Raw genomic sequence first — 21170 nt, 5'->3', positions numbered from 1 at the left:
TGGAAGAGGAGGTGTGGCCCAAGTAGTAGAGTGCCAGCCTTCAGGGCCTGGGAACTAGTTAAAGCCCCAATACCAGCACATAAACACAACACAAACAAAAATCTAAGAACTAGATAAAGCAGAGAAAAACTCCCAATGAAAGCAGAAGAATTGAAATAATAAAGTGTAGAAATAAATGAAATGGAAAATAGAATAAAGTCAGTGAAACAAAATACCTGTACTTTAAAAGATATGTGTGAAACAAAAATAAAAATGAAATAGCAAAATAAAACAGAAACCTCTAGTAAATCTGACAAAGAAGAGTGGTAAAAAAGATCCAGGAAGGTGGTACACAGTTGTAATCCCAGCTACTCAAGAAGTAGATTGGAAGGATAGGGATTCAAAGCCTGCTTGAGCCAAAGAGGTTTTGAGACCCCTTCTCAATGAATAAGGCAGGTATGATTGTGTGCACCTGCAATCTAAGCTATGCAAGATACCATAGGTAGGAGGATCAGAGGCTGACCCTAAGATAACCTACCAATCCCTACCTGAAAAATAACGAAAGTTAAAAATGGGTATGTGAGCCACGCACTGGTGGCTTACACCTGAAATCCTAGCTACTCAGGAGGCTGAGATCTGAGGATCATGGTTCACCAGCCCAGGCAGGAAAGTCTGTGAGACTCTGATCTCCAATTAACCACCAGAAAACCTAAAGTGGCGCTGTGGCTCAAGTAGCCTTGAGCTGAAGAGCTCAGGGACAGCACCTAGGCCCAGAGTTCAAGCCCCATAACCGACAAAGAAAACGGCTATGGTTTTATAGCTCAATTATTAGAACACCTGCACCTAGCAAGTATGAGACCCTGAGTAAAAACCACAATACTGCAAACAAAAATTCTTAAGGCAGGGCTGGGAAGGTGGCTCAGTGGTAGAATGCTTGCCTTGCATGCATGAGGCCCTGGGTTCGATTCCTCAGCACCACATAAGCAGAAAAAGCCGGAAGTGGCACTGTGGCTCAGGTGGTAGAGAGCTAGCCTTGAGTTGAAGAACTGAGGGACAGCACCCAGGCCCAGAGTTCAGGCCCCACGACCAACAAAAAAAAAAAAAAACAACTTCTTAAGGCAAGGCACAATTTTTTTGTATGCCAGTCCTGGAGTTTGCACAGAGGCTAGGTGCTGTCCTTGAGCATTTGTGCTTAAGGCTAGTTTTAGGTCCACTTGTGGCTTTTCAGTGGTTAATGGGAGAAAAGTTTCAGGGACATTCATAAGCCTCATAACCCTCAGATCTCAGCCTCCTGAGTAGCCAGGAGTACAGGTAAGAGCCATCAGCACCCACCATGACACATTTTCCTTTACCAGTCCTGGGGCTTGAACACAGGGCCAAAGTACACTGTCCCTAAGCTTCTTTGTGCTCAAGGTTAGTGCTCTACCACTTAAGCCTCAGTGCCACTTCTAGCTTTTTTTGAGTCATTTACTGGAGTAAGAGTCTCATGGACTTTCCTGCCCAGGCGCTTTGAACCTCAATCCTAAGATCTCAGCCTCTTCAATAACTAGGATAACAGGCATGAGCCACCAACGCCTGGCTCATGACACATATTTGTAATGTCATAGATATATCATTATAGAGTCTACCAGTGTTAAAAGGACATGAACTATTATACTAACATAAATTTGACAGCTTAAGTGAAATGGATCAATTCTTCCAAACTTTAAACTATTACAACAAACCCAATGTAAAATAGCATTAGAATAATCCCATAACTATTAAATAAAATTCATGAATTTGAAATTCCTAAGATTAATAAAGATGATTAGATATAACATTTTAAACATGGTGATTTGCACATAAATGAACTGAAACTCACTTTAAATTATAACCATTCTGCTGGGAGCTGGTGGCTCACGCCTGTAATCCTAGCTACTCAAGAAGCTAAGATCTGAAGATCATGGTTCAAAGCCAGCCCAGGCAGGAAAGTCTGTGAGACTCTTATCTCCAATTAACCACCAGAAAACCGGAAGTGGCATTGTGGCTCAAGTGCTAGAGCGCTCACCTTGAGCTGAAGAGCTTAGGGACAGCGCCCAGAGTTCAAGCCACACGAACGACAAAAAAAAAAAATTTATATAAAATCATTCTCAGTAAAACAGGCCTAACAGAGATGAAATCCTTTGTAAGAGCCAGAATCTGAACCTAGATCTCACATCAGTGCCTGAATTCATGCCACAAACAGCTCCTTGGTGATGTATCACCCCCCCCCCCACACACACACACCCATTTTATATTGGTGCCAGTACTGAGGCTTGAACTCAGGGCATTACGCCACAACCAGCTGCTTGAGAATGTATCATACAACTTTTTTTTTTTTTTTGGGGGGTCCGGTCATGGGGCCTGAACTCTGGGTCTGGGCGCTGTACCTCAGCTGTTCAGCTCAAGGCTAGCGCTCTACCACTTGAGCTACAGCGCCACTTCCGGCTTTTTTCTTATGTGGTGCTGAGGAATCGAACCCAGGGCCTTGAGCATGCAAGGCAAGCGCTCTACCACTGAGCCACCTTCCCAGCCCTCATACAACTTTTTTTATTGGTACCAGTGCTTGAAATTAGGGCCTTGCATTCTCCTTAAGCACTCTTGCTAATGGCTGGCATACTACCACTTTAGCCCCACCTCAAGTATCATGCTTTGTTCATTAATTAATTTATTTTTGGGGGGTTCAGTCGTGGGACCTGAACTCTGGGCCTGGGCGCTGTCCCTCACCTCTTCAGCTCAAGGCTAGAGCTCTACCACTTGAGCCCCAGCGCCACTCCGGCTTTTTTCTTTTTGCTTATGTGGTGCTGAGCAATCAAAATCAGGGCCTCATGCATGCAAGGCAAGCACTCTACCACTGAGCCACCTTCCCAGTCCCTTGTTTATTAATTTATGACCTAACATCATCACAGATTTTTCTACCTAGGTAGCTTTGAATTGACATGTTCCAGGTCTCAGCTTCCTGAGACACTAGATTAACAGGTGTGAGCAAGCTTTAATACTAATTTTTTTTTATTTTTTCCTTCAAATACTAATTTTATTTGTTTTTTGTTTTTTTTGTAGGTCCTGGGGCTTGAACTCTGGGCCTGAATACTGTCCCTAAGCTTCAGCTCAAGGCTAGTGCTCTACCACTTGAGCTACAGCGTCACTTCCGGTTTTCTAGTCGTTTATTGGACATTAGAGTTTCACGGACTCTCCTGCCCGGGCTGGCTTTGAATCGCGATCCTCAGATCTCAGCCTCCTGAGTAGCTAGGATTACAGGCGTGAGCCACCAGAGCCCGGCTCAAATACTAATTTTAAAAACAGGAAAACTTTAACAGCATGAGATGTTTTTCCAAAACTCCCTAACAGCAAATAGTTGCAAAATAGTTTTCAACACCAGTGCAGAGCAATGGTTCTCAAAGGTTAGAGTGCATCTAAATTATATATTTCTTGAAATATGGAAATGGCACTGTGGCTCAAGTGGTAAGGTGCTAGCCTTGAACTGAAGAGCTGAGAGACAGTGCCCAGGCCCAGAGTTCAAGCCCCATGACCGACAAATAAATAAATAAATAAATAAATAAATATATATATATATATATATATGTATATATAGATTGCTTAGACCCAGTTTCAACCCAAGAATATGCTTGGGCAGCCTGAAGCTGCCTCTGGGGCTTCCAGGAGCTCACAAGTGGGTCAGCTTCAACTGAGAACACACCTGCACAGGACACATGCCAGCACAGGAGCCTACCAGAGAAGGTTCCAGAGCAACCAGGCCAAGAGGCTGAGCCACCTTCCCAGCCCAATCCGTGAGACTTTTATCTCCAATAAATCACTAGAAAACCAGAAGTGGTGCTGTGAGCACTTGTCTTGAGTTGAAGAGCACAGGGACAGTGCCCAAGGCCAGAGTTCAAGCCCCACGACCGACCAAAAAAAAGAGTTTTATTCCTGAGGTAGCAAACATGTGAATCTCCAGAGAGAATAAAAAGGCAGACACTGGTGGGAATATTTATACCCAGGCAGCTGTAAGAATCAATATTTGGGGCTAGATGCATGACTCAGGTGGTAGAATGCCAGTCAATGAGTGTAAGCAAGTATCAAATACAGAGTTCCAGTCTCAGTCTCAGACACAAACACACACATAAAAAAGTCAAATGGAGGGGCTGGGAAGGTGGCTCAGTGGTAGAGGGCTTGCCTTGCAAGCATGAGGCCCTGGGTTCGATTCCTCAGCACCACATAAGCAAAAAGAAAAAAACCGGAAGTGGCGCTGTGGTTCAAGTGGTAGAGCGCTAGCCTTGAGCTGAAGAGCTGAGGGACAGTGTCCAGGCCCAGAGTTCAGGCTCCACGACCAGACTCAAAAAAAAAAAAAAGTCAAGTAGACCTTCACCACTGAGAAATCTAGATGGGAGTCTCCTATGGAAAACTGAGGAAAATGTATTATACAAGAGTGTTGCAGGGGCTGGGAAGATGGCTCAGTGGTAAAGCACTTGTCTTGCATGCCTGAGGCCCTGGGTTAGATTCCTCAGCACCATATAAGCAAAATGAAAAAAGCTAGAAGTGGCACTGTGGCTCAAGTGGTAGAGCGCTAGCCTTGAGCTGAAAAGCTGAGGGACAGCGCCCAGGCCCAGAGTTCAGGCCCCACGACCGGACCCCCCCGCCCCAAAAAAAGAGTGTTGCAATGTGTACAAACAAGCAGGGCTTCTTAACATAAATTTTATGAAAAAAGACATTGTTTTCTAATCCAATACAGACAATAGATTTGACTTTCTAAAGACCTTTTATATAATTAAAACCAGGACATTTGCCAGACACCAGTGGCTTGACTGTAATCCTAGCTACTGAGGAGGCTAAGATCTGAGGATTGAGGCTCAAAGCCAGCCTGAGCAGGAAAGTCCATGAGACTCATATCTCTGATTAACCACCAGAAAACTGGAAGTGGAGAGGTGGCTCCAATTGGTGGTCTTGAGTGAAAAATTTCAGGAACAGTAGCACCCAAGCCCTGAGTTCAAGCCCCATGACCAAAAAAAAAGAAACACACACACACACACACACACACACACACACACACACACACACACACACACACACACACACACACAGAAGTACATTTTGGGGGCTGGGAAGGTGGCTCAGTGGAAGAGTGCTTGCCTTGCATGCAGTAGGCCCTGGGTTCAATTCCTCAGCACCACATAAGCAGAAAAAGCTGGAAGTGGTGCTGTGGCTCAAGTGGTAGCTCAAGGTACTATCCTTGAGCTGCAGAGCTGAGGGACAGTGCCCAGGCCCAGAGTTCAGGCCCTACAACCAACACAACACAAAAGTACATTTTTGGGGTGGGGGTGTGACTCAAGTGTGTGGAGGGCTTGCCTCAAGAAGAAAAGCCAATGATAGTACAAGGCCCTGAGTTCACGCCCCAATACCAATACACACAAAAAAAGTACGTTTCTGACATTTGGAGAAAAGGGTATCTTAACACAGATTACATGTGTGAAAATTTTACAATTTGTTAAGTATGACTTTATGAGATGTTAACTTCAATAACATTTGTAACACTTTAAAAATTGCCAGTTGATAACTCTTTAATAATGACTGGCATACAGTTATATTAGGTCATTTATCCTCCAGTATCAGAAATTATCACACTCCACAGAAAGGTAAGAAATCAAGATCAGTGGTCCTCAAGTATAAGGCCAACTCTCATACTGAATCAGAAACACCAATGTTTAATTCTACCTATCCTGTCTTAAAACTGGTCTGGGGGGGGGAGGGAATGGGAGGGCTGGGATGGTAAGGGGACACAGAGGAGGAGGCAACAATGCTTGATAAGAAATGTACTCATTAGCCGGGCGCTGGTGGCTCACCCCTGTAATCCTAGCTACTCAGGAGGCTGAGATCTGAGGATCACGGTTCAAAGCCAGCCCGGGCAGGAGAGACCATGAGACTCCTATCTCCTATAAAACCACCAGAAAACCGGAAGTGGCGCTGTAGCTCAAGTGGTAGAGTGCTCGCCTTGAGCTGAAGAGCTGAGGGACAGCGCCCAGGCCCAGAGTTCAAGGCCCATGACCGACAAAAAAAAAAAAAAGAAACGTACACATTATCTTGCTCATGTAATTGTAACCCCTCTACAGTATTTTCACAATTAAAAAACTTATTAATTAAAAATACTGGTCTTCCAAGTGATTCTGATGCACACTAAAGGCTGAGGAAAAACTTCACAAATCAAAGTTTTTATGTTTTTTGTAAAACCTGGCTTCTCTCAGGAGGAAGAAAACTATACAACATGTTTTTCTATTCTTTTTTTTTTTTTTTGGACGGTCATGGGGCCTGAACTCTGGGCTTGGGCGCTGTCCCTCAGCTCTTCAGCTCAAGGCTAGCGCTCTACTGCTTGAGCCACAGTGCCACTTCCGGTTTTCTAGTGGCTTATTGGAGATAAGAGTCTCACGGACTTTTCTGCCCGGGCTGGCTTTGAACCGTGATCCTCAGATCTCAGCCTCCTCAGTAGAGTAGCTAGGATTACAGGCGTGAGCCACCGGCACCCAGCTGTTTTTCTATTCTTGAGATCCAAGGCTCTGGAAATGGATAATTCAAAGTTTAAACCAAGCTGGGCACTGTTGGTTCACACCTATAACCCTAGCTACTCAAAAAACTGAGATCTGAGGATCAAGGTTCAAAACTAGTCCAGGAGACTCATCTCCAATTAATCACCAAAAAGCTAGAATTGAACTGTAGCTCAAGAGGTAGAGTGAAAAAGCCCCAGTACTAGCACATGCACACAGTACACTCGCGCGCGCGCGCGCACGCACGCACGCACACACACACACACACACACACACACACACACACACACACACACACACACACACACACACACACACACACACACACACACACACGTAGCATTAAACCACATAATCCCTAATGGAACAAGAAATGTACTAGAAATGTGAATGGATGTAAAGCTTATGTTAACTATGAAAAAGTCTATAATCAACATTTAGTAATTTTCAATTGTTCTTGAAAAATAAACTTAAATGGAATTGTGTCAGCTTTGGGAGAAAGAAATGTACTGAGTAAGCAAGAGCAGCCACCCACCAAGGATCTGATTCTAAGCTAGCTTCCTTGTTCTCTGAAAGCCCATAGAAAAAGTAGAAGAAAAAAATTTTTTAATAGTTTCTTTCATTTAAAAAAATTAAGGCAGTTTACTTGTTTCAGGGTATACATTGAAACACAGGACACTCCATGGATAATGTAATTAAAGAAGGCCCTTGTCCACAAATACACTTTCCTATTTGTAAGTCTGAAATTCTTAAAGGCCTCAGTGGTGTTCCTTATGTCAAGTGCCTACTGTGCAAAGATGCTCACCACATGTTTTTCTTTTTATTTTAAACAAAACTCATATCAAGACGAAAATCTTCATAGAATCCTCAAAGTTTGTCACAAAAGCATTTTATTTATAAAATAAAAAGGGCCGGGCACCGATGGCTCATGCCTGTAATCCTAGCTATTCAGCAGGTTGAGATCTGAGGATCGAGGTTCAAAGCCAGCCCGGGCAGGAAAGCCCATGAAACTCTTATCTCCAATAAACCACTAGAAAACCGGAAGTGGCGCTGTGGCTCAAGCAGTAGAGCACTCGCCTTGAGCTGAAGAGCGCAGAGACAGTGCCCAAGCCCAGAGTTCAAGCCCCATGACCGACCAAAAAATAAATAAATAAAATGGTACAAATAATGTAGGTATATATTAGCCATGACGGAAATGATCAAGTAACTAGTGACAAATATCCACAACCAGGACATCAAAATTTTGTGACATGGAAAATATCCACTTATTATGTTAGGCAGGAATAAAAAATGTGTTATAAAATGTTATTCATAATATAATCTCTATTAAAATACATTTTTTATCTTGTGCCAACACGGGGGCTTGAACTCAGGGTCTGGGCACTGTCCCTAACTTTTTCACTCAGGGCTGGTACTCTACTGCTTGGGCCACAATAATTCCACTTCCAACTTTTTGCTAGTTAAATGGAGATAAGCGTCATGGACTTGTCTGCTAGGGCTAGTTTCAACTGGAATCCTCAGATCTCATCCTCCTGAGCAGCTAGGTTTAAATATATAGGCCATCTGTGCCTGGCTTATATTTATGTTTTTAAGTCAAGATCAGAGATAATGCAACAAAAAATTTGATTGTGCCAAATAGTAGATAGATGACTTTCACTTATTTCTACATTGCTTTTCTGCCTTTTCCACAAAAAAAATTGTCTCATAAAAACATTTTATAAGATCTAATTTAAAAGTCTAATTTGGGGGCTAGGAATGTGGCTCAGTGGTAGCGTGTTTGCCTAGTGTGCATGAAGCCCTGGGTTCCATTCCTCAATACCCCATCAACAGAAAAAGCCAGAAGTGGTGCTGTGGCTCAAGTAGTAGAGCACTAGCCTTGAGCAAAAGAAGCTCAGGGACAGTGCTCAGGCCCTGAGTTCAAGCCCCAGGACTGTCAAAAAAAAGTCTAATTTGGGGCTAGATTATATATTTGTATAAATAATTTACACTAAGTTCCTATCATAGAGTCTGACACAGAGTTATATACTCAGAAAGTATTCTTATTCTCCATTCCCTATATCGTGGGCAGAAGCCTATTTTCCAGGTATGAGCTTACATACTTTCTGCAGAATCCAAATTAAATGCCACAAGCAATAGTTTCCATGAAGATTCATTCATTCATTCACTCAAAAACATACTCAGGGCTGGGAAGGTGGCTCAGTTGTAGAGCGCTTGCCTTGCATGCATGAGGCCCTGAGTTCGATTCCTCAGTACCACATAAGCAGAAAAAAAGCCGGAAGTGGCGCTGTGGCTCAAGTGGTAGAGCGCTAGCCTTGAGCTGAAGAGCTGAGGGACAGCGCCCAGGCCCAGAGTTCAGACCCACGACCGAACCAAAAAAAAAATATATCTATACACACATACACATACACACACACACACACACACACACACACACACACTCACTCACTCAGCATCTATTAGTATGTTTGGCATTGAACCAGGGTATAGGGGAAACAAAAAGGAAAAGATAACATCATGACCCACCCTCAGGGAGCTCTTTCGAAATGAATGACAAAGACATGATATGAATTTTTTGTGTGTGCTGGTACTGGGGCTTTGAACTCGGGTACTGGGCACTGTCCCTTAGCTTTTTCCCTAAGGCTGGCACTCTATTAGTACTTGAGTCACAGCTCCACTTTGGCTTTTTAGTGGTTAATTGGAGATGGAAAGTCTCATGGACTTTCCAGATTTCAGTCTGAAGTAGTTCGGATTATAGGCAAGAGCACCAGTGTCCCACTGAAATAATTGTTTTTATGATTATTATAAAGGTGATGTACAGGGGTTAGGAATGTGGCTTAGTGGTAGAGTGTTTGCCTAGCATTCATGAAGCCTTCGATTCCTCAGTATCACATAAACAGAAAAAAAAAACAGAAGTGGTGCTGTGGCTCAAATGTTAAAGTGCTAGCTAGCCTTGAGCACAGAAAGGCTTAGGGACAGTGCCCAGGCCCTGAGTTTATGCCCCAGGACTGGCAAAAAAAAGGTGATATACAGATGCGTTACAGTTACATAAGTCAGGTAATAAGTGAAATAATTATTTTTAATAAGGATGCACATAAATTGCGAGGAAGGAGGTGTTTTACAGAAGAAATATTCTGTGAAATGTAAAGGGGAGTGTATCACTGGGAATAGCATGGGCAAAGACAAAGAGACAAAAAGTTGCATAACATTTTCACAAAACTAGTTTTGCTGGGACATAAAGAACAAGGAAGCTGGACACCAGTGGCTCGCTCCTATAATCCTAGCTACTCAGAAGGCTGAGATCTGAGGATTGTGATTCAAAGCCAGCTGGGCAGGAAAGTCTATGAGGCTGTTACTTCCAATTAACCAGCAAAAGCTGCAAAGGGCTCAAATGGTAGAGTACTAGCCTTGAATACAAAAGCTCGGGGACAGCGCCCAGGCCCTGACTTCAAGACCCAGACCATTAAAAAAAAGAGCCCCAGGCAGATTAAGTCCAGAGGCTTTTTAATTAATCACAAAAAATGCTGGAGATGGAGCTGTGGCTCAAGTGGTAGAGTGCTAGCCTTGAGGGAAAGCAGCTCAGGAAGAGTGCCCAGGCCCTGAGTTCAAGCTCCTTTATCAACACACACACACAAAAGTGAGGGGTAGGTGGAGCACTAATAGCCAATGAGTGAAAACATTAGATACCCAGTTTGAGTCCCAGTCTCTGATTTTAAAAATGAAAGGAAAAGATGAAAAAAGAAAAGAGAACCAACACTCTGGGGTTGGAGGCATGTCTCAGGTAGTAGCTCACTAGCCTATGAGTGAAAGCATCAGCTACAGAGTTCAAGTGAAAACAAGCAGCAAGTATATCACAAAGGCCCCGAAATTTCGGGGCTAGGAAGGTGGCTCAGTGGTAGAGCGCTTGCCTTGCATGCCTGAGGCACCACATAAACAAAAAGAAAAAAGCCAGAAGTGGCGCTGTGGCTCAAGTTGTAGAGCGCTAGCTTTGAGCTGAAGAGGTGAGGGATAGCGCCCAGGCCCAGAGTTCAGGCCCCATGACCGGACACCCCCCCCCCCCAAAAAAAAGGTCTGAATTTCAGTTTGTAAGGGAACGACTGAAAGAATTGTTTTGTGTGCTGGTACTGAGGCTTGAACTCAAGGCCTTGTGCTTTTGGTTGGTTTTTTCACTCAAAGCTGATGGTCTACCACTTGGGCCAAGCCTCCAGTTCTTTTTTGGCTTTTTTGGTAGTTACTTTCAGATTTGTGCCTGACCAGGCTGGCTTCAAACCCTAGCTTTCAAACTCATGAATAGCCAGGACTATAGGCATAGACCTACAGGAATGCTTGGCCACTGAAAAATTTTAAGCTGAGGCATGACTTGATCAGCACTAGGAATCCCCAAAACATCTTAATCCTCAGGGCAAAGGAAAAGACCTCCCCTCTAGGTTGGGCTCTCTCTTAAATAACATGAGGCACCAAATAAAAGTCTATATCTGGCATACAGTAAACACTCAATAAAAATCAGTTAAATACACATTTGGATGTGCTATATGGGGGAAGTTCTCTCTCAGGGCCAAGTATATTTTTTGTGCAGGTACCATATGTTTTCATTCTTGCTCAGTTTTTCCCACTCATGGCTAGTACTCTACCACTTGAGCCATGCCTACAGTGAGCTTTTTTGGTTGGTTGTGGGGCCTGAACTCTGGGCCTGGGTGCTGTCCCTTAGCTCCTCAGCTCAAGATGAGTAGTCTACCACTTGAGCCACAGCAACACTTTCGGCTTTTTCTGCTTATGTGGTGCTGAGGAATCAAACCCAGGGCCTCATGCATACAAGGCAAGCACCCTACCACTGAGCCACCCTCTTAGCCCCTCCAGTCCAGCTTTTTTATGGTTAACTGGAGATAGCATCTCTTGGACTTTTCTGCATGGGCCTCCTGAGTAGCTAGGATTACAGGCATGAGCCACCAGTGCTCAGCAAATATTGTTGTTACTGTTTTCTGTGCTGGTACCAAGGCTTGAACTCAGGACCTCTCACTCTTGTTCACTACTGAAGGTGTACCACTTGAGCTATATCTTCAGTCCTTTGTTTTCTGGGACAGGTCTATGTAACCCAGGCTGGCTTTTGAAGTCTCCTACCTCAAGTATCCTGAGGATTTTGGCAGCACTAGCACCTTTAGCTTGATTTTTCCCAGAACAGGAAGAGTTCCTCTGGAAGACTAGTGACAACCGAAATTTTTAAAATCTAACTGGAAGAGGATACCATACATTGGTTTGGTTTGGTTTGGTTTTTTGGGTCCGGTCGTGGGGCCTGAACTCTGGGCCTGGGCACCGTCCCTCAGCTCTTCAGCTCAAGGCTAGCACTCTACCACTTGAGCCACAGTGCCACTTCTGGCTTTTTTTTCTTTTTGCTTATGTGGTGCTGAGGAATCAAACCCAGGGCCTCATGCATGCAAGGCAAGTGCTCTACCACTGAGCCACCTTCCCAGCCCACCGTACATTGTTCTATCATATTCTAGGGTACAAATCCCCATCATGATTATCTCTCTAGAGCTGAGATGTAAGACCCAATAATAGGATAAAATTAAGTTTTATTCCACATAGTAAACTCCTCATAATACCTGGGTGACAGGTGCTTATGTGCACAGTTGGTTAAACTAGAGAAAAATCATTAGTGGTTTTACTCCTGATGTTTTACCCAATATCGCTTCTACTTAATTCAGTTTAGTTGGATGGTTCTACAGACAGTGTAGAAATAACATGCTATTCTATCTCTGCCTTCACCTGAAGATAATGAGGCTCACAGAGGCAAAGCAACTTGCCCAAGGCCATTCTGATAGCAAGGAGCAAAGAAATCCACACTCATGGGACACATATCTAAAATATGTAGTACTACTGCCTTCCTTAGAATCAGAGTTTGAGGCAACCCAACTGCCAGAAAACAAAGTTTTCTGTATACATCTCTCTGAAATCAGATATATACATGTATATGCATATATTTACATGCATATGAATATATGCATATATACATAATGTTTTTTCAAAAGAAAATACAAGAAAAAATATGTAAGGGGAAATTGAGAAAGAAACCAGAGAAGCCAATATCAGCTAAGCACTGGTCTGTAAAGGCGCAAGGGAATAACTGGTCTGGTAGGTAGGTTGGAATTAAGTTGGGGAGGAGGGTGGTTTCTGAGCAGGAAGCTAAAACAGAGATGAGTAAAGGAGCAAGGGAATAATATAGCTGGTCAGTGCACCCTGTTCCCAGCCTGGACCTCTTACCTGCCATGAAACCAGTCCTGGCATGTGTCACACTCTATCATGAAGCGGGTCACATCATAAGGCAGCCGACAGATGCAATACACAGGCACTGAGGCCATCTTCAGCGGGTCCAGGAGCTTCCTGCGGTAAGCCAGGTTTACGGTGTTAAGTGCAGCTAGAGGCAGCAGCGTTGTCCCTCTAAGGCTGGACACAAACAACACTTTTCACAGAGTGAATAAGAATAAGGTACATGTTCCCATCCCCATCCAGTGCCCTAACCAACCCACAGTGCTGAAGTAAGGCGTTCCCTCTGCGGAGAAGCAACACAGCTGAGGCTATATGGTGGGCAATCCCAGAAAGGTGTACCCAAGCCTGAAGAATTACTTGCACATTAAAAAAAAACAAAAACGAAAGGTTGGGCTTAGTCTCTGAAGTGCCCTCGCCCGTACCCCCTCGGGGCTGAGAAGGCGTCGGTGACAACTTTCCCAGCTTCACAGAAATATTAGACACCTTTCAGGAAGCAGCTTTAATTCCTCCGTGAACCTTCTCTAACGCTGTTCTCTTGCCTCCCAGGGCTCCCGGCTCTGTTTATTATGACGCCAAAGCAAAGCCTAAAAAAATGAGGCGCGAGCGCACGCGTGAGGGGGGGGGGGGGGGGGGGAGGGTTGTCTTAGAAACAACCACCATCACCCTGCGCGCCAAAAAAAAAAAAAAAGCCGGAGCCATCAAACACCCAAAGGTTGCTTAGGTTCCGTGAAAATTACCTCAAAGCCTTAAGGAGAGAGTCAGACAAGACCGAGGTGCCCAACTCAAATCACAGTTGAGGGTTCGCGTCGGGAGAGTTTAAATGGTCCTCTCCGTCACTGCCGAAATCACTCCTTCCCCAGCCAGTCAGGAGTGTCGTCCAGCCTCCCCCCCCGCCCCCCCCCCACAGACACTCGAAAAGAACCCCCGATTTTTCCCATTATTCGAAAGCTGACAGGGTTCTCCTCGTACCCCTTACACGTAAAAAAGGGGGGGTGTTCCTCAAGCTCCCCCACCTCCGCCCTACCTGCCGAGAATTTCCTCACACTCCAAAAACTAAAAAACAAAAAAACAAAAAAACAACCGCTCAGAAATGGCAGGCAGTTTCTCCCAAACTGACCAGGGTGCCCCCCCACACCCCAAGACTGGCAGCGATGTAATATTCGACCACCCCCCTAAACTGACAAGACTATTCTCCTTTACAGCCCTTAAAAAAAAAACTTAACGAAAATCTCGTTACGCCTCCCCAACTGACAGAAACCTCGGCGCGCCCCAAACCTGCCCAGAAATGTCCTCGGTCTCGACCCCTATAAAGTCCTCTTCATTACCCAAAGGCTGTAAAGGTCTCTTAACGCTTGAGGAGCTCAGCTCCAGACACTCGCCAACAGCGAGGCTCGCTCCGGGGCAGCGCGTCGCCTCCCAGCGCGTCGCTCCGCGGAGGCTCTGCTTGCCCGGCAGTTCCGGCCCCAGCGGCGGCGCGCGCCGAATTCTGGGAATGTCACTAAAAAGCTGCGAACCTCGCTCGCCCTTCCTCAGAGACACCCGCGGGGTCGCGCCGCGTTCGCCGCCCCACGGGGCTTCTGGGCAGCTTTCTCCACAGTACTTCCCACAGTCTGCCCGTTCGGGCCTACTAGAACAACCGCAGCCCAGGCCTAGTCCAGTGTCTGCCCCAGAGAACGAGCAAACGTCGTCGTTGGTTGAGCTAGCAAGATAGCCACGAGCAAACCAAGGAGGAACGAGTTAATCAGCCACAGGATTACAAAAATTAAAAAAAAAAAAAAAAAGGCGTCCCAAAAAGTCGCCTAGAGAAGCCCGCTGGCGGCGGTAGGCAATTCCGAGTAGTCAATAAAGTTTATTCAAAATAATGAGGAAGTTCAGGCGGAGAGGGGAGGAGAAAATAAGGGATAAACAGGTACCATATTGAGAGTGGCAGCACTACCTCAGAGAGACGAGCTAACCGCCATCTTATGAGGACCGGGCAGACGAGGTGAGCGTGGTGGAGGCGGGTAACAAATGCCAGCTGCTGGCTCCCGCGTGACGCCAGCAATGGGCGGAGCGATGCCTTGGGAGGGAAGGGGTGGGACCTAGCAACCTTTGGACCCGCTCTTCTCTTCAAGGCATCCAATTACCGACGGAAATTTTTAGCGGAGGGGCGGGGACGCCGCCATCTTAGGCGAGGCAGAGGCTGGGCTCCATTTTGAGTGGGTCCAGAAACTTCCCAGCCTTTTTTCCCTTCCCTTCTTCCTTCGCTTCCTTCAGCCCCTCCCCCCCCTCCGGGCAAACAAGGAGTTAAACAACGCTACTCTCCTATACAGACACACGCGCGCACACACAATACACGCCGCACACAACACCCCCCCTTTGCACTCCCCTTACTCCCCTCCTAAGCCTCCACCTCCTGTGAGATGTGACTCCAAACTGCAAAATTAAAGGGTGGCCACTAGGGCGGGCTTCAGCCTGATAAAGGCAAAATACTCACTGAGGCTAGCTCGCTAGTCTTTACTATGCTCTTTCCACAACGAAGCTCTTTTCGAAGGTCTCTGAGTCCTTTCGCCTTCATGCAGTGAGGGAAACTGATTGTCCCCAATGGAGGACACAGGTTTTAAAAAGCTGCTGACTTGAGTTGGGAGCAGCGAAGTTGAACCTTGCACCCCATACTACACCCCCCACCTCCGGCTGCAGACACTGGTCCCTCCTATAAAACAGCTCACCTCTCACAAGCACCCTTCGCTTACCCTGTGTTTCAATTCAGTCCTGTGCAAACGCGGATTCAAGGATTTTCACGTACTGCGTTCCAAGATTCTTATCTGACTACAGGTTCAGCGCTACACGTGTTTGAAGATGGCGCTGGTTTCCTCGAACATTCTAGAAGTTTCTCTAGTCTTTACTTATAGGGTAGCACTTTCTTAAAGGGTCCAACCATTTTAGAAAATGCAAGAAGTAGCAGCATGGCTCAAGTGGTAGAACAGCCTTGAGTGTAAGAAAAAAACGTGTGAGTTCAAAGGCCCGAGTTCAAGCCCCAGTATCAGCACACACACAGGGACTTGTAAAGGAAGTTTTGCTGGGGCCCCAGAAGAACGTCCAAAAGGCTCTTTATTTCCTATTAGCCAACAAAAAGCTAGAAGAGGAACTGTGGCTCAAGTGGTAGATTGCCAGCCTTGACTGAAAAGGCTAAAGGAGCTGGGCGCCAGTGGCTCAGGCCTGTAATACCAGCTACTCAAGAGACTGTGATCTGAAGCTTCACTGTTTGAAGCCAGCCTATGAAATTCTTATCGCATAAATACCAAAAAAAAGCCTAAAATGGAACTATGACTCAAGTGGTAAAGCACTAACCTTGAGCAAAAAAGTTAAGTGCAGCAGCCAAGCCCTGAATGCAAATCCATCACTAGCACAAAAGAGAGGAAGACAGGGAAGAGTTAAGAGACAGAGAGAGGGGATGGGCTGGGAAGGTGGCTCAGTGGTAGAGCACTTGCCTTGCATGCATGAGGTCCTGGGTTCGATTCCTCAGCACCACTTAAGCAGAAAAAAAAGCCGCAAATGGCGCTGTGGCTCAAGTGGTAGAGCCCTAGCTTTGAGCTGAAGAGCTGAGGGACAGCGTTCAGGCCCTCGACTGGATCTGAAGAGAGAGAGAGGGAGAGAGAGAGAGGGAGAGAGGGGGAGGGAGAGAGGGGGGGAAGGGAGAGGGAGAGGGGGGGAGAGAGAGAGAGGGAGGGAGGAAAGAGGGAAGGAGGGAGTGGTTAACAAGAGGAAAGAGGAGAAGCAGGAAGAGGAGGAGGGCTAAGGGGAGAGGGGGAAGAGGAGGAAGGAGGTAGAGAGTGAGTGAGAGAGAAGGAGGGAGAAAAGAAAAGGAAAGAAATAAGAAGCCTGGCATAGTTGGCTCATGCCTGTAACCCTAGCTATTCAAGAGGCTGGGATCCTAGGATCATGGTTTGAGGCCATCCTGGGCAGAAAAATCGGTGAGATTATATCTCCAATAAACTACTCAGAAAAGGCCTGAAGTAGAGCTGTGGCTTGATTAGTAGGGTGCTACCCTTAAGCACATAGGAGCTCAAAGACAGCACCCAAGCCCAGAGTAGGGTGCTACCCTTAAGCACATAGGAGCTCAAAGACAGCACCCAAGCCCAGAGTTCATGCCTCAGGACCAGCAAAGAAAAAAGGAAGGAAGGGAGAGATAGAAGGAGGCAGGGAGGGACAAAAAGATAGAACAAACATGTAGATGTAGACACCTATTTCCTAATCAGTGAGGGTGGATGGATTAGGGGCTAGGCACAGAAAGATGAAAAGGGCTACAGTAGAAAATCACCAATCAGGGCAGCAGACCAGTAACAGAACACAAGGCCTAATAAGCACACAAATACTTCCTACAAAGTATAAAATAAAATGGGCATAGGGGTATGCAACTATAGTCCCAGCTACTTGGAAGGCTGAATAAAGAGAATTGCTTTAACATACGAGTTATGAGCCAGCCTGAGCATCAAAATTAGACCTCTTAAAAGAAAACGTGTGGGGCTGGGAATGTGGCTTAGTGGTAGAGCCCTGTCTAGCATGCACAAAAACCCTGGGTTCAATTCCTCAGTACCACATAAACAGAAAAAGGCAGAAGTGGTGCTGTGGCTCAAGTGGTAGAATGGTAGAGTGGTAGAGCAAAAGAAGCTCAGGGACAGTGCCCAGGCCCTGAGTTCAAGCCCCAGGACAAGCAAAAAAAAAAAAAAAAGTTTGGGCTAGGCACCAATGGTTCATGGTAACTACTCAGGATTGTAATCCTAAATACTCAGAATTACACTTCCAAGCCAGCCTAGGCAGGAAAGTCCATGACTCTTATCTCCACTAAACCAAAAAAAAGCCAGAAATGGAGATGTGGCTCTAGTGTAGAGTGCCAAACCTTGGTTGGAAAAAGCTAAGGCACAGAACCCAGACCCCGAGTTCTAGCAGGGGAGAGGGAAAGTGGGAGGAAAAGGAGAGATTCAAGAGACTGAGGAAGGAGGATCACAAGTTTGAGGCCAGCCTGAGCTATGTAGCAAGACTCTATTTAAAAAGGGGAGGGGAAGAAGGAAGAAAAAAAAAACATGTGAAGGAGCCTCAGAAACAGGTTTTTTTTATTCTAAGGAAGATTTCAGGGAAACATGGAAGATATATAAAAGCAATCATGCTTTGTATACGAAAGAATAAACTGTACAAATGCTTGGACGGAGACTGGGGATGTGGCGCAAGTGGTATAGTACTTGTTTACCAAGTAGGAGTCTGGAAGTTCATACTCCTAGAGGCAAAAAAAAAAATTAAATTAAAGCTCATTTAGGATTGGGCTGGGATGGTGTGACTTAAGGGGTACAGCCATTTGCCTGAAGTGCCAGAGGCTCTAAAAAACAGAAGCCTTGAGCCATATGAAGCAATAATCACTAAAAAAAAAAAAAAAAAAGAAAGGAAGAAAAAAAAACATGTGAAGTAGCCTCAGAAACAGGCTTTTTTTTATTCTAAGGAAGATTTCAGGGAAACATGGAAGATATATAAAAGCAAGCATGCTTTGTATACAAAAGAATCAACTGTACAAATGCTTGGACAGAGACTGGGGATGTGGCGCAAGTGGTACAGTACTTGTTTACCAAGTAGAAGGCTGGAAGTTCATACTCCTAGAGGCAAAAAAAAATTAAATTAAAGCTCATTTAGGATTGGGCTGGGATGGTGTGACTTAAGGGGTACAGCCATTTGCCTGAAGTGCCAGAGGCCCTAAAAAACAGAAGCCTTGAGCCATATGAAGCAATAATCACTTTAAAAAAAAAGTTGAAAATTGTTGGAACAAAAAGCACAAACAAAGGGGGTAGGAGGTATTTGCAAAAATACAAAAAGTTTATATGTTATCTTTTTTTCCCAGTCCTGGGGCTTGAACTCAGGGCCTGGGCTCTGTCCGTGAGCATCTTTTGCTTAAAGCTAGCGCTCTACCACTTGAGCCACAGCACCACTTCTGGCTTTTTCTGTTTATGTTGTCCTGAGGAATCAAACCCAGGACTTCATGCATGCTACCCAAGCACTCTGCCACTAAGCCACATTCTCATCCCTATGTTATCTTTTTCTTTTCTTTTTGCTTTAGATCTGAGACTGGGACTGGAACTCCATACCTGACACTTTTGCTCATTGGCTAGCATTCTACCAACTGAAGCATGCCTCCAACACTTTAAAGGATTAGTTTCTTCTTTTCCTTTTTTTTGAGTTTATATTTAATCTTGTAAGGAATAAGAAACCACTGAAGATTTTTGAGTAGGAGTAAGTATCTCTGACTTTTACTGACGTTTACATAATACTCTTGGGACTGTGGGGCTGGTGGACTTCTATGAGAAAAGAATATAGCCAGGTACTGGTGCCTCATGCCTGTAATCCTAGCTACTCAGAAGGCTGAGACCTGAGGACCATGGTTTAAAGCCAGCCCAGGCAAAAAAAAAAAAAAAAAAAAAATCTGTGAGACTCTTTAGTTAACCAGCAAAAAGCTGGAAGTGAAGCTGTCTGAAGTGGTAAAACACTAGCCTAGAATGAAAAAGCTAAGAAGCAGTGCCCAGGCCCTGAGTACAAGCCCAAGTACCAGGTGGGAAAATGCAGAAAAGAATATAGACTTATGAATCAAGATTAAATTCAAGCTGGGTGCTGGTGGCTCATGCCTATAATGCTAGCTACTCAGGAGGCTGAGATCTGAGGATCACGGTTCAAAGTCAGCCCGGGCAGGAAAGTCCGTGAGACTCTTATAGCCAATGAACCACCTGAAATCTGGAAGTGGTGCTGTGGCTCAAGTGGTAGAGCGTTCACCTTGAGCTGAAGAGCTGAGGGACAGCTCCAAAGCCCAGAGTTCAAGCCCCACGACCCACAAGAAAAAAGAAAGAAAAGAAAAAAAAAGATCCAAAGGTGAGTAGTCAGATATTTTTAGAAGCCACTGGGTAATAACAATGGCCTATACTAGAAATAATATAAGCTGTATATAAATATCCTATGAAATCCAAACTAAATGCAACCCCCCACTAAATCAGCTTCTTATTAAGTGGATGAAAAAATGTCTGAGGCAGCTTGGATGCCACCTAATGCAAGGGAAAAGTAACCAAGCTCTCAGTGGAAAGGGAGAGCAGTTTTAAACGACTGAGATTTAAATATATTTTGCAAAAATTTAAAATATACAACCATGTGACCATATGGCATGTGACAAGCCCTGCAGCTTAAGCTTTTTTAGTTTCACAGGGAGACAGGAGAGGGATACTGTTTCACTAATCTGGAAAAAAGAAGATATGGAACCAGGATAGTTGCATGAGGGATAAAAAAAATCATCAGGTAATTTGGATATTTTAGAAGCTGATAGGCAGCATTTGTAGATTAATTGAAAACATTGGGTGAATAAGGGAAAGGGATATGAGTTTATTTCTGGTCTGAGTGTCATAGCGCCTGATAATTAAGCCAGTATATAGAGACAGAAAAGCAGGTTTGGTGGGAAAGAATAGAATAAATTTAAATTGGAATGTGTTAAGTGGTGTGCATTCACTAGCCCAATAATTCTTTTTTTGGGGGGGTTGGCTTCTGAGAAAAGGATTTACTACATAGTTGAGCTGGCCTTGAAATTGATCTACTTGCTTCAGACTCTAAACTGTTGGGATTACAGGGGTAGACCACCGTGACTAACACCAATGATGTTTTATCATGTAATTTTTAATGCTTGCAAATATATTTATTACAATTTATAAATTAGTCAACAATTATATTCATAAATAGAATTTTAGCTATAAAATCCCATCAAACTGGTTATATTGAAATCACTGGATCTGAAGAGGCCAACTAGAAATCTTTTTTTTTTTTTTTTTCGTCTATCATGGGGCTTGAACTCTGGGCCTAGGCGCTGTCCATAAGCTCTTCAGCTCAAGGCAAGTGCTCTACCGCTTGAGCAACAGCGCCACTTCCGGTTTTCTTGTGGATAATTGGAGGTAAGAGTCACAAACTTTACTGCCCCAGCTGGCTTTGAACCATGATCCTCAGACCTCAGCCTCCTGAGGAGCTAGTATTACAAGGCATGAGCCACCAGTGCCTGGCCCAACTAGAAATCATATAGTGTCCTAACTTTGCTTTATTTTTTTTAATGCAGGACACTGATAGCTCATATCTGTAATCTGAGCTACTCAAGAGGCTGAGATGTGAGGATCATGGTTTGAAGCCAGCCTAGGCAAGAAAGTATGTGATATTCTATCTCTGTTTAACAACCAAAAAAGCCAGAAGTGGAGCTGTGGTCAGCTGAGTGAAAAAGCTACAGGAGAGTACCCAGTCCCTTCATTAAAGCCTCAGTACTGACCAAAAACATTATAAAAAATTAAGTTCTGATGTGTGTGCATGCACGCATACATGTGCACTCACACATGAATG

General features: G+C 44.8%; 1 protein-coding gene across 10 annotated transcripts in view; it reads right to left on the bottom strand.

The window, feature by feature from the left end:
- Positions 1-15288, bottom strand: part of Phf8 (PHD finger protein 8) — a 112123-nt gene extending 96835 nt beyond the window's left edge. For 2 of the 10 annotated variants that reach the window (XM_042684842.1, XM_042684849.1), the window contains exons 1-2: positions 14117-14256; positions 12786-12968 (exon numbers count right to left, since the gene is read on the bottom strand). In XM_042684842.1, coding sequence (XP_042540776.1) covers positions 12786-12883 — 98 coding nt within the window. In that variant the 5' untranslated portion in view covers positions 12884-12968; positions 14117-14256. The other 8 variants (XM_042684845.1, XM_042684848.1, XM_042684843.1 and 5 more) reach the window with 8 other exon arrangements.
- Positions 15289-21170: the final 5882 nt, after the last annotated feature.

The sequence above is a fragment of the Dipodomys spectabilis genome, unplaced genomic scaffold, assembly GCF_019054845.1.
Source record: "Dipodomys spectabilis isolate Male_0828 unplaced genomic scaffold, ASM1905484v1 ptg000091l, whole genome shotgun sequence".
NCBI lineage: Eukaryota > Metazoa > Chordata > Mammalia > Rodentia > Heteromyidae > Dipodomys > Dipodomys spectabilis.
Note: the sequence above shows the minus strand (reverse complement) of the source record. Positions and strands in the feature narration are given on the sequence as shown.